The sequence below is a fragment of the Artemia sp. Qi Xiang Cuo genome, chromosome 1, assembly GCF_049724085.1.
Source record: "Artemia sp. Qi Xiang Cuo chromosome 1, ASM4972408v1, whole genome shotgun sequence".
In the NCBI taxonomy this organism is placed as follows: Eukaryota; Metazoa; Arthropoda; class Branchiopoda; order Anostraca; family Artemiidae; genus Artemia; species Artemia sp. Qi Xiang Cuo.
In genome coordinates, this window is record NC_142794.1 from 75,648,308 (window position 1) to 75,660,459 (window position 12,152).

The 12,152-nt window shown below is 34.9% G+C and overlaps 1 protein-coding gene across 1 annotated transcript in view; it reads left to right on the top strand.

Annotated features, from left to right (window-relative positions):
- The window catches only part of LOC148956733 (methylmalonyl-CoA mutase, mitochondrial-like), a 56,100-nt gene extending 48,666 nt beyond the window's left edge, over positions 1–7,434 (top strand). Inside the window, exons 10-12 of the mRNA XM_089087071.1 lie at positions 2,503–2,649; positions 3,822–4,038; positions 7,279–7,434. Coding sequence (XP_088943197.1) covers positions 2,503–2,649; positions 3,822–4,038; positions 7,279–7,364 — 450 coding nt within the window. The 3' untranslated portion in view covers positions 7,365–7,434. The remainder of the gene's footprint in view (positions 1–2,502; positions 2,650–3,821; positions 4,039–7,278) is intronic.
- The last annotated feature ends 4,718 nt before the right edge of the window (positions 7,435–12,152 follow it).

Below are 12,152 nucleotides of genomic sequence, written 5' to 3' on the forward strand. Positions count from 1 at the left end.
CCTAAGATTTAACCTCGAGAATCAGGAATTCATGACCATCCTTAATTTATAGACAAGATGTATATGATATCACATTTAACCATCCTCATTCAATTCAGTCACTTTTTTCCTGTATTCAAAATTGTTTCATTGTTATAATACAGGAACGTCTCAAAGAACCTGATGATATCACATAGACCATCGAAACACTATTTGTCTTAAAAAACTTAATCGACGAACGAAGACCCCAAGGGGTCAGCGAAGAACCGAAAAATTGCCACCTTGTTCGGTACCCCTCTTTAGAATTGAAAAATGCTTACCGACAGAAATAAATTGAAGCGAAATTACATTAGGTTGATCTACATGATCTTCAACGCATCGCCTAAGGAAAAGATATCACCAGAATCAGAGTTTTAGAATGCCATACTAGGTAAAACGATGGTAAAACATACCTGCGTCGCAGTTTCTCCAGCATGACATCATTGAAAGAGGATTGGAACTCTGCAGATTGATTACATCATGGTACAATTTTGTCAATTTCACTTCAACGCTCACTTAAGGAAGAGACATTCCCAGAAATAGAGTATAAAATACAATAATACGTATAACCAGAACAAATATGCCAGCATTGCGGTTTCTCCAGCTTGTTACCCTTGAAATGAGGGGTTGCAACTCGACAGATTGGTTGAAAATCGGCACTATGTTTTTAGTTCAATTTTTTTCGAGAGATTCGCAAACAAAAGGAAAACTTTAACAAGCGATTGATACAATCGCTGCGACTTTCCTAGTGTTTCTTATCTACATTTGTGTACTGAATTGCTAAATTGACTATGTTGTAAATATCTTATAGATATAATGAATACTTTTGCTTGCATCTTGGAAGCAAACCTGCCCTAAGTTACCTGGAACAAATATATCAAAAATAAAATATTTTCCTCTTTAAGCAGCGACATATTTTTATAAATTTGTAAATAATAACAAATCTCCGTTCATTCCAATACCAGAATAAACAAGAATTTACTTGGGCTCATATTTCTAGGGTGTCATATTTCTAGTATTTATTAAGGCTCCTCGGGAAGTAGTGGTACAACTTGTAATAAAAAGCATTCTGGGTCGAAGTGCAACTCACTTTAGGAGTATTCTTATGGTTGCAACTCGGGCAGACTTTTCATGACGAAAAAAGAAAAACGAATTGCGTCAATTTGCACACCATTTGCAGAAACGGAAGTTAAATTCTTGCTATCCAGCAAAAGCATACGTTCAGCGTCGTAGAAAAGTCAATTTGCTTTGAACATTGCCCAGGCCATTCAGGAAGCCCTGAAAGTTAGAGCTCAGCTAGGTGCGAGAAAGTATTGCTTGGTTCAAATAAGGATTGTCTAAGGTGCGTAAGGGTAGCCAGTGCCTCGGTATCCTCTGTGACTTGTAGGAGTGTTTGTAGTGGTTGCCCCTAAGAAATAGAGTCAGAACTCATTGTTCGAACCTGTCCCGGAATTGGTTGAAAGGAAACTTCAGAGGCCTTGGGGTCGATCTAAGGGCTGATTCTGGGCGAGCAGCTTATGTTTCTGACCCAGCTTCCCAATTTTCTTTGTCGATACTCAAGGGCAGAATATTTAAAGGAAGTCTGAGGACTATTGTCATACTCAAGAAACATAATATGGAAGAGATCAGAGCTTTTCCTCAGTTATGTTACAAGTTTCTAATTGATAAGTTTGTTGTATACTTCAAAAATTGTACGGATCTAAACTGAGGCTGTCTTACTTTTACGATATTGAACATCGATTATATAAATTAGAAGATAAATACTTGCAGTTTTCAAATTTTAGTAGGTTAACTTGAATGCAATGAACTTAATATAATGAAAGTTTAATATAATTTTTTACTTGCGATCGAAAAACGAAGTCTTTTAGATGTTGGGCCCTTTTTTAGACGGGGAGGTTATCCTTTACCTACTCAATATGTTGGCATACTATTAGATAATTTATTGTTAGTAATATCTTTTATTTGGTGTTTTCTTGTAAAATTACAGAAAATGGAATTATCTTAGACTTCAGAAAAAATATTTTTGAAACTCTTGGTAAAATAAAGCCAAGTAGGATCAGGAGCAGTTTATATCATCGCCTTGATAGTATATTAATGTGATTTCAAGGGATGATTAAAAACAAAATCTCAAGTAACAGGTCTGCAAGGACAAGGTCTTGTCATCAAAACTCATTTTGAATTTGAATTTTACCTTGAAAAAAAAATAAAAACAAGAAAATATTAAGACAAAAAAGCAACCATGAAGCCTAAAAATGCACAAATAGGCCAAAAAAATTTGACTCAAAAGTGAAGAAACGTAGAGAACTCTTCGTCTAATTCATGATTTTCGAAGATAATCCTTCAGCTCAATTGATTTTAAGTGAATTTGCTGGTCAAGTATAAGATTACTCGTTTAAGACAAAATTCTTTTTTTTTGTGCCCAAGAATCTTCTTCTTCGTGCCATAATTCAGCTTTATTTATTGTTAAATTTATATTTAACTTAGGTTGACGAATTTGTTGCAATTGAAGGTCGACGACCTCGAATTCTCGTTGCAAAGATGGGACAAGATGGACATGATCGAGGGGCAAAGGTCATTGCTACTGGTTTTGCTGATCTAGGTTTTGATGTTGATGTTGGACCTCTATTTCAGGTATATTTCTACGAACGTATCTTAATATTGAGTAGCATTTTAATGGCATCTTAATGTTGAGTAGTATTTGCAATTTCCTACTGTATTGTTGTCGCTGTAAAAAAAAGGATTTTCGGCAAGAATTTATTAAAAAAAATCTTTTGCTAAAACGGTTTTTACTAGTTATTGATTGAGCTACTGTGAATCTTAAGATACTGTGGATCTTGAACCGATACTGTGGATCTTGAGATTTCTTAAGTACAGTCTTCAGTTGATACGATTTATTTTTACTTTATGCAGAGAAAACTTGAAAACTTATTTCTGGATAATTCTAATTCCACGGCAAAAGAACAACATGAAACAGAATGTGCAAGATTTCCTCCGTAAGGTATTGTTGCAATGTTGCACCGCAACTGTGAGTCGTGGGCACTGGGGGCTTAGCTCTTTCTGATTCGGGTTTTCAGAAGCTAAAACTCTTTGAGAGATACTTAGTAATAAAGACAGGAATTAGTATAAGATTGAAATAATTTAGGGTAAGATTAAGGAATGTTGAAGATTACAAAAAAATATCAACTTAATAGAAGGAAAACCGCGCGTGTTTCTTTTTTCTAGATTGAACGCAAAAGATTTACTAATAAAATAATTACAGCAAAATTACAATCCTAGCCAACGGAGAAGAGAGTTTGATTGATCACTTTACTATATGAATGAATGGGAATCAACACCAAGCAACACTAAGATAAATATAAATAATAATAATAGATAAGATAATTAGATAAATAATAAGAAAAATAAGAAAAAAAGTAGAGGAGACTAGCCTATCGCTATTATAGTGCAATCCCAAATTTAAGCCAGATCTATCAATTATAAGCAATGCTCACACTATAACCAAATCTCGGGGATTTCCCTAAATTACTTGGGTTCTCCAGAATCTCTTTGAAAATTAACGATTTCTATTTTCTGTTAACGTTCATGTATTTACAAACGTTAGTTTTCAGTGAGACTTTTGAGAACTCGGTTTCTATTCGTTAAAATACAGAAAGAGCCGGAAAAATTCAGGGATAGTTAACACACTGAACATAAAATCCCAAATCCTGACATAAAATTAATCTTCGAGGCACAATTATCATTAAAAAGAATTCTTTGAAAAAGGGAATTCTTAGGCAATTTTAGTTAATATAATTGTGTTTCAGACTCCAGCTGAAGTTGCTCAGCAAGCAATTGATGCTGATGTTCATGTGGTTGGTGTGTCGTCTCTCGCTGCAGGGCATAAATCACTTGTACCTGAACTGTCGAAATCACTCAGGAAAATGGGACGACCAGATATTTTGATTATTGTTGGTGGTGTCATTCCTCCGCAAGACTATAATTTCATTTACAAATCTGGTGCTTGTGCCATCTTTGGTCCAGGTAATTGTGTTTTCTTTTCTTTGTTTAGTGGCGTCCTTTATTTCATTCTCGTGTCAGATTGAGAAGCCTATACTCTGATTCGCTTTTATTTTCGGGGTATTTGGGGTTATTCCAAATAATCTAAAAAGCTATATGAAAATTTCACCAAGTCGTATCTCCCAATATAAACTAATTGAGAATAGTGTCATTAGGGTTGATTCGGTGAATTAATCTTAAAGCCCGTTGCACTTCCTGGCTGAAGCGTCAGGAAATGGGGATCAGCACCGCCAGTAGGGACTTTTAGTTCCGATGCCCTATTCCTTAGCTTCTACCTTTTATCTAACATGGCATTACAATGCACACCACAAATTGTGAATACTAAAACTGAAAGGTGTGTCTTGGACTTAATTACTGCTATAAACATTATAGTTCCTTGTGCAAGTTTTTGGCATGTTATTTTTTCTAGAGTCCCATGGTTTTTATATTTCAACGAAAGAGGACAATTTTCCTATCATTTGACAGTTAGTATTCAACTTCATGCATTTCTCGAATTACATTTTTGGAATTTGCTTTGTATGTTTTAAAAATAAAATATGTTGAAAATTGAATGAAAATCGTGGGAAAAGGAAAAAAGGTTTCTATTGTTTAGGCAAGGTTAGATCATTCTCTAAGAAAAAAACTAAATAATTCATAAGGTTCGGTGAATGGATATATTTAAAACTAATAAATCCAAAGATCCAAAAATAATAAACAGAAAACAGTTAGCCGCTTTTCACTGCCGTTTCTGTTTCTCTTGCATTTTTTTCTGCTCTGTGTTCTTACCGTTTTTTGCAGTTTCCGTTTCTTTGAACACACTTTTCTTCATTTTCCGTGTTTTGACTGCGAATAAAATCAAGGCTCCATTTAGCGACTTGTTTTGAATTGGTGATACTTGTCATTTAGCAAAATAGGACTGTCTTTATGTGTTCTGAAGAAAAGATTTGCCCCTGAGAAAATTCATCCAAAATTAAAGCAGTTTCATATTAAAACATCTAAAGCAGTCCAATAGGATTTGCACTTCTTGTTAGTCTTGGTAAGCAGACAGTTGCCTGGTTACTCACATCGACACAATCGAAGTACCGGATTTAATTTATAATCAAAAAACTGTTGAACGAAGGAGTGGGCCAAACATATAGACAATATATTTTTCAGAACAAGGCTATTAAATTTCATGACATGATGAATTTTGGCATGTTCACTTAAAACAGCCAGGAACGAAAAGCGTACAAATATGTGTTGTACTCTGTATTTACTATAGCATATTCTTTATTAAATCGTCTAGTCGGGGTACCTTCTTTCAGATGGTCTACTTAGCTGATCTATTCTCAGCATTATAAAGTCAACTAGCCCTACCAGGTAGTCCTGGGCCAACACTTTGGCAACACTGAGCAACAATATTTGCTGTGACAATTATTAAATTGAAAGATCACCGGACCCCTGATCAAGAAGACAGTATGTTTATTAAACTTCTCAGCAGGACTTGGTCACAGATAAACCCTCTGAGGATAACTGCGAACAAAATAAGGAATTTAAGCATTGTCAGCCTAGCAGCAAATATTATCAGGGCATGTAAGGAGAGTTTTCGTGTTCTAAAGCAAGAAAGAATATCAGGAAAAATAGTTCTGATTCACAAGAATTTTGAAGTGACTATCTTTATACTCACTCGAAGTGGAGTGAATATACATACTCGATTGTTTCAGTGCCTGCAACTTCAATACCCAGTGAGAGTGTATTTAGCATTACTGGGTTCTATCCCCAGACGGACTGTTCACGAACGACTGCAAAGTCACTTGTAGCTCGAATATTTTTGAGTGATAAGTTTTATTTCATGTTGTCTTTTTTACTTTTTATCTTTTTTATTAATCTGTATCAGTAAATGCCACCAGAAACGTCAAATGTCAGAAGTGCAGCGTTCGTATTTTTTTTCTGTTTCTGAATAAGGAAACCTAACCTTTACGCTAACAAACATAAAAAACATTGAAAAAAATAGAAATATTTTTTAAGACGGCCTGTTTTTTGGTAAACACAGGTCGTTTCTATTTTGTGGTAGAATAAAAAAGGAAAAATGGACATCGATTTCGGCCGCCCCCCCCCCCCCGTTACTGTTCCTATTCCGTTTCTTAATTTGTTTTTTACCGTTTCTGTTTTGGCCAAAAACAGAAACGGTGTTTCTCCTATTATTCTCACAAATGGCTAAATAGCTACAAGTTAAAACATATCGAAAAGATATGTAATAGCCAACCAAACCAAATAACCAGCAACACTGGGCCTCAAACCCCTGTCCTAACGGACAAAGGATTTCAAATCTAGCGTGCTAACCACTCGGCTTAGATACCACAGCCATGACCACATAGGACTTCGAAATAAAACAATTTTTATTTTTGAAATTATGTACTACTATTGAAGCACCGAGGACATCAAAATTAAACAAAATATACCCTGGGACACTCTTAGCTCTATTCATGCCTCATTTCTGCGATGTTTTAAGATCTTCATTTTGGCTGCTTCAGAATTATGAAGTTTTTCGGTAGGTAGCGGATTTTTTTTCCCAGTGTTGCCACGTTGAACCGTGAAAATAAATACGCAATACAAATTAACTAAGTTTGACAAAGTTTTTTTTTAATAAAAATTCAAACATTACCAATATGTTCATTCCCGAAGACGACTACACCTTGAAAGGAAAGCTAAGCCTTCTTAAACTGTATCGTGAAATATGTTTTCAGTGTATTTTTTATGATTTCTTATCTGCGTTTCTTTCTTTTAAATTTTTTATATTTTTATTTTATCTGGTGCCTGCTAATTCCAAAAACGGGGTAACTGCACATGGAGTTATTTTTTAGTAAGAATTAAACTCACAATTTTCTCAATTATTTAAAGATATATGTGATATGTGGTTGTCTAGGTTTCAACTTCACCAATTCGAATAATCAGACTTCCATTTTTCTGTTCTCGGTACTTAATATAAAGTTTTAGTCCGTTGAAAATTCATAATCATACAGGAAAAAGGCAAAAACCAACTCCAGCGACTAAACCACATTTATGTTCCTTTTTATTTTGAATATCTACTTATTTTTTCGAATCAATATCGCTAAATATTTTGAGTCGGGGAAGTAAAAGAAACAGGAGCTGGGGTGGGGGGGGGAGGGTCCAGCCCGTCCTCCCATGGCACAGAAAACCTCCAAAGGGAACTATGAGAAATTATAAAGTGCCTATGCATTTCAGGGACAAAGATACCTGTTGCCGCGTTGGAAGTTTTGAACCTTATAATTGGAGGAATGAACAACAAGGAAAAGACTGTAAGCCAGTGATAACAACGGTGATTTTTTTTCTATTTTGTAATTTTTTTTTGCGTACTGTTAAAACTTAGTTAATAAATACGAAATATTTAGTATAAAATTCAACTTTTCTTCTTTTTTTCAGCTTTATGGGACTTGAGACGACATGAGAAAATTTTTTAATTCAGGCTTAAGATCTGAACTGTAGTCGTAATGTGTGACATGTGGCCGTTGTTTTAATTCCTGGCAGCTGTACCTCAAAATTTTATTTTTTTTTCGGTTTTTTCGGTTTTCGGTTTATCTGCTTTTGAGTTATTTTGGCATTTCAATTGGATTCTAAATTTTGACAAGGGTTTTTCATTGAAAGTAAATTTCTTGTATATTTGAATTGTTTATATTAGGATGAAATTTGACTGACTGAAGACAGTGAGAATGATTTAAACTTAAGAGAGACTTTAGTCAGGACAGGTGGACAATCTTTAAAAAAAAACGTCATCTTGCAAGTGGGGCATAGAGGTGAATCGACCCCTCCGATTCTGGCAAGGTGTTTCCCAAAACTCCCAGTTCCTGTTATGGCTTCCGTTACCATTTTTGTCTCGGACTTTTTTACTCCTAGTGTGTGTTTAGTCAGTGTGGGATTAAACTTCGTGAGTGCTTCCTTAGTTTCATTGTATCCCAACATTTTATTACAATTTGGTTCCATTTTTCTATGGCTTCATCTCATCACTGCCGTACACCAACAACTTTGCGAAATGGGTATGACTGTTTCTGATCCACATTCATTCAGTGATATCCCAGTTTTGACTACTTCATCCACCGACTCATTATTCTCGACCCCAGAGTGTCTTGGGACCGATATCAGAGTAATTTGGTTCCTTTGGTTAATAGATTACTGAGGTTGTTAAAGTAATTCAATTCACTTCTTTTCCGATTTGCAGAGGGATGTTTAATGACTAATTTGAAAGTCACTATGTTCATCTTATAAAGCCACGAATAGATGTTTCTGTTGCTGTGTCTTTTAACGGGGAGAGGTAGCAAGCGTATTGCCTGGCTTTGCGTCAGTGGGAATCGATCCATCTGCCCCGTGTCTGCCAGCCGAACACCATTCCACTGTGTTGCTCTGTGATAATACAGCTGAGTGGAAAGGCTGGTAGATATCCATGTAATCTCAACGGTTGAAAACCACTAATCGTGCCCCACAGTGCCCCTTCCGTGCCCACAAGGCTTACAGTGCCCCTTCTTATACACGCCCCTCCCAGTCCTTTTAGTGAGGTAAAACTAAAAATACGTTTTGAAAAAAGTACGCGATGGAAAGAAATGTCATGTATCTATTTTCATAGAAATCAGTGAATTTCTTAGGCGTAAATTCTCAAAGATACCGGTCACAACATACCGTTTGGAATCTTTATTTATGTGAAAATGAATAAGAATTTCAATAGAGATAAGTCCTTTATTAGACAGTGAAAAAACAAATAAAGAACTTCTGAATATTTCGAAGACACAGTCGGTCTTCATGTCTTCATCATCAGCAAAATGCTAAAGTATTATAATTAACTTTGTATTTGTAATTTTTGTGTCTGTTTTTCCACTGTCTAATAAAAGACTTATCCCTTTTGAAACTCTTATTCGTTTCGTTAAAGAAAGGCTCTGTGGTCTGGAAAAAATCAAACGTTATTTATGTGGCAAAGTTTCACATAATTTGTAGGAAAAGTCAAGGGAGATAGAAAACAAAACCTGTATTAAAGGCCCATTTCAACAAAAAATTAGACTGACTTTTTTATTTCATCGCCTTCAAAAAAAAAATAAGCGAGCAAATATTAATAGAAAAAAACAGTTTTTTCTACAGAAGTATAGAGCAAAGTTCAACCAAAAACCGAACAAAAATTAATGCATGACAGATTACGTCAGATATATCTACAAACTAGCTTAATTGAACTGACTCGAGATATTACTTCATGCCTGTAGAATTCTAGAAGCCATTACTTTTCTAAAAATAGAACTTGATTGAGCCCTTTAGTGAATTATAATTGTGCACTAAAAGCAATCATTATCATGGCCAATGAAAGATTGTTACAAAGTTAACAGTCTTACTTACCTTACAAAGTTGTCTTTTATTTTCTGCTCCTTCGAGAACATCATGTTCGTCTAGGATTATTTTTTGTTCCAGAAGAACAGTTTTTAGAATTGTACAGGTATTGGATGATACCACATGAGAGTTTATTGAAGCTAGTTTTTTTATATATATTCAGGGTGCTAGAATAGGTTTGAAAATTAATGTTGAGAAGACTAAGTCACTAAGGCTAGGAATAAGTGAAGATGAAAAGGTGACGTTGGGTAATGAAAAGATTGATCAGGTGGGCAGCTTCACTTACCTTGGTAGTATTATTAGTAAAGATGGTGGGAGCAGTGAAGATGTTAAAAGTAGAATAGCCAAGGCTGAGGATGTTTTTTCACAGTTAAAAAAAGTTTGGAAGAGTAGGAAGATAAGTTTGCAAATCAAAATTAGAATATTAGAAGCGACAGTGATGACAGTGGTCAAATATGGCTCTGAAGCATTGGCGCTTCGAAAAGCGGATAAAGATTTGCTAGATGTTTTCCAGAGAAATTGCTTAAGGATTGTTCTGGGTATCCAGCTGACTGACCGCATTTCAAACAATAGGCTGTACGAAAATGTGGTTGAATACCGCTCTCTAGGGCTATAATGAAAGAAATATTGAGGTGGCTAGGGCACGTTGTGCGGATGAAGGATGACAGATTGCCAAAGATAGTCCTGTTTGACGAACCGTCAGGGGACAAACAAAAAGCCCCTAATCCTCACCTAAGCCGGCATAACGTAATAAAGGAAGTATAGATGAAATGGAAAGTTCGTAGGAGGGTGTAAAAAGGGAGGCTTTCAATAGATTGGTATGGAGGAGGAGCGTGCGTAGCTCTGTTGGCCTCAGGCGGCTTGGTGCTGCGGGGAGTTATTAGTGGTAGTGGCAGTAGTAATATGCGAAGCAATAAGTTATAATTTTGGTTTTTATTGACGTAATTTTTTTTTCAATTAATACTAACTAGGAAGCAGACATATTACAATATGCCTAAAATAATACAGTTAAAAAGTCAGCAAGATGTTTAAAGATGCACCGAATTTCAAAGATTATTTCGGAATGGGAATAAAAATAAAAAAAAAAAAAAAATATCCTCCAATGGCTTTGATGTATTGGCGGCCTCAAGTAACGAACGATCCTCTATCTTGAGGAGAGCTTTCATTTTAATTATGTGAATTCGTCAAACAAAAAAAAAAAAAAAAAATCGGTGCGATGCTGTAGTTTTGCAAAAAGAATAAGATGCAGCTATAATTATTACTAGAAGACCATTAAATGTTATGATTTTTTTCGGTTTAGTCCAATCTTAAGTGAGCAAAAGGAGTGCTTAAAATGAATATCGAATATCGAAATATCGAATATCGAATAATGAATATCGAAAGAAAAAATAATAAAAGAAGAGGCTTAACCATAGGGAAGATCATCAAGTAAAACTAGCGCTATGATAACAAGTTGAAGGAAGTTAGTAACTTAAATTTAAAAAAAAGCTTCCTCGGCAAGTTCTTGGAAAAGTATTTTTTAAACAATCTTTCAAACAATGTTGGCTAGACAACATTCCTTTCAACATTGAAAGGGTTAAGTTAACTAGAAAGTCCCCCCAATTTTTTTTTTCTGGATTCTTAAAAAACAACAACATTCTTAAAAAAAGCAACATGGAAATCTTGAAATCTCTTTTAATAGAATTTTTTTCTATCTGGATCGAATTTTCAAGGAATTTGATTTGCATGTATGGTGTGAACTCTGAAATTTTCAGAGATTTTCTACCGTCATAAGTAATTATGACCCCCAACAATTTTTTTATGGAAAGTTAAGCAATTTACAGGATATTTAGATTAAAGTCCTACATGGGCTCTCAATCTGTATTATTAATGGCTCAAAGTAACGGCCAAATTCATAGTCGAGGAAATACAATTAGGGTTTTTTGATAGCCTAAAATCGATTAATTTTGCAGCAGATTATGTTCACTCAAGCTTTAACAATATATAACTGCCTAACTAATATTTCAATGGAATGGCGTGAAAACTTTGACATATATTTCATGCACTAAAACTAGCAAAATTTTTTTAAGGCCTTAACTAAGGCTTTTTGTTTTTCCCAAAAGTCAATTTGTATTAAATTTAGAAAGAGATTAAACATTTCAGTGTAAGTCTACAAATGAACGTTTTTGGTTGGTTCACATTTGCGAAATCAGATCTATTTACTTCATTTGACTAATCAACTGATTCAGTTGAACAATTATATTTTAGTTGTTTTCTCGTTTGTCCCCCAGAGCAACAGAGAACAGAAAAAATTGACGTAACGGACCTTGAAGAGGGGCAGCTGTGCATCCCTACTTTCCTCGAATCTTGATATATCATGTGTGTATGCTTGTTTTTAGCAATGCCACTTAGTTGCTATGGAAGACAATTTCCTTAATTGAAACCTTTCCCCCTCCAAACCACAACTAAGATACGTCCTTATAGATAAAAACAATCCTGTGAAAGCTTTAAAAAGGCAAAAAAAGAAAAATTTTTAATCCTGGCACAAATATTATTTTTCAATTTAATTGTATACCTCCACAAGTTGACCTGAAAAATAAAACTTAGTACCATCTCCAAAAGATTCTATCTATGCTCTTTGACAACCTGGATACCCTTAAACTCGTTTTTTTTTGTTTAACTTGTAAGAGTAGACATAGTAACAGTAGTAGCCCCGAAAGTTTCGACTTAATCCCAGTCGTTCTCGATATATTGCC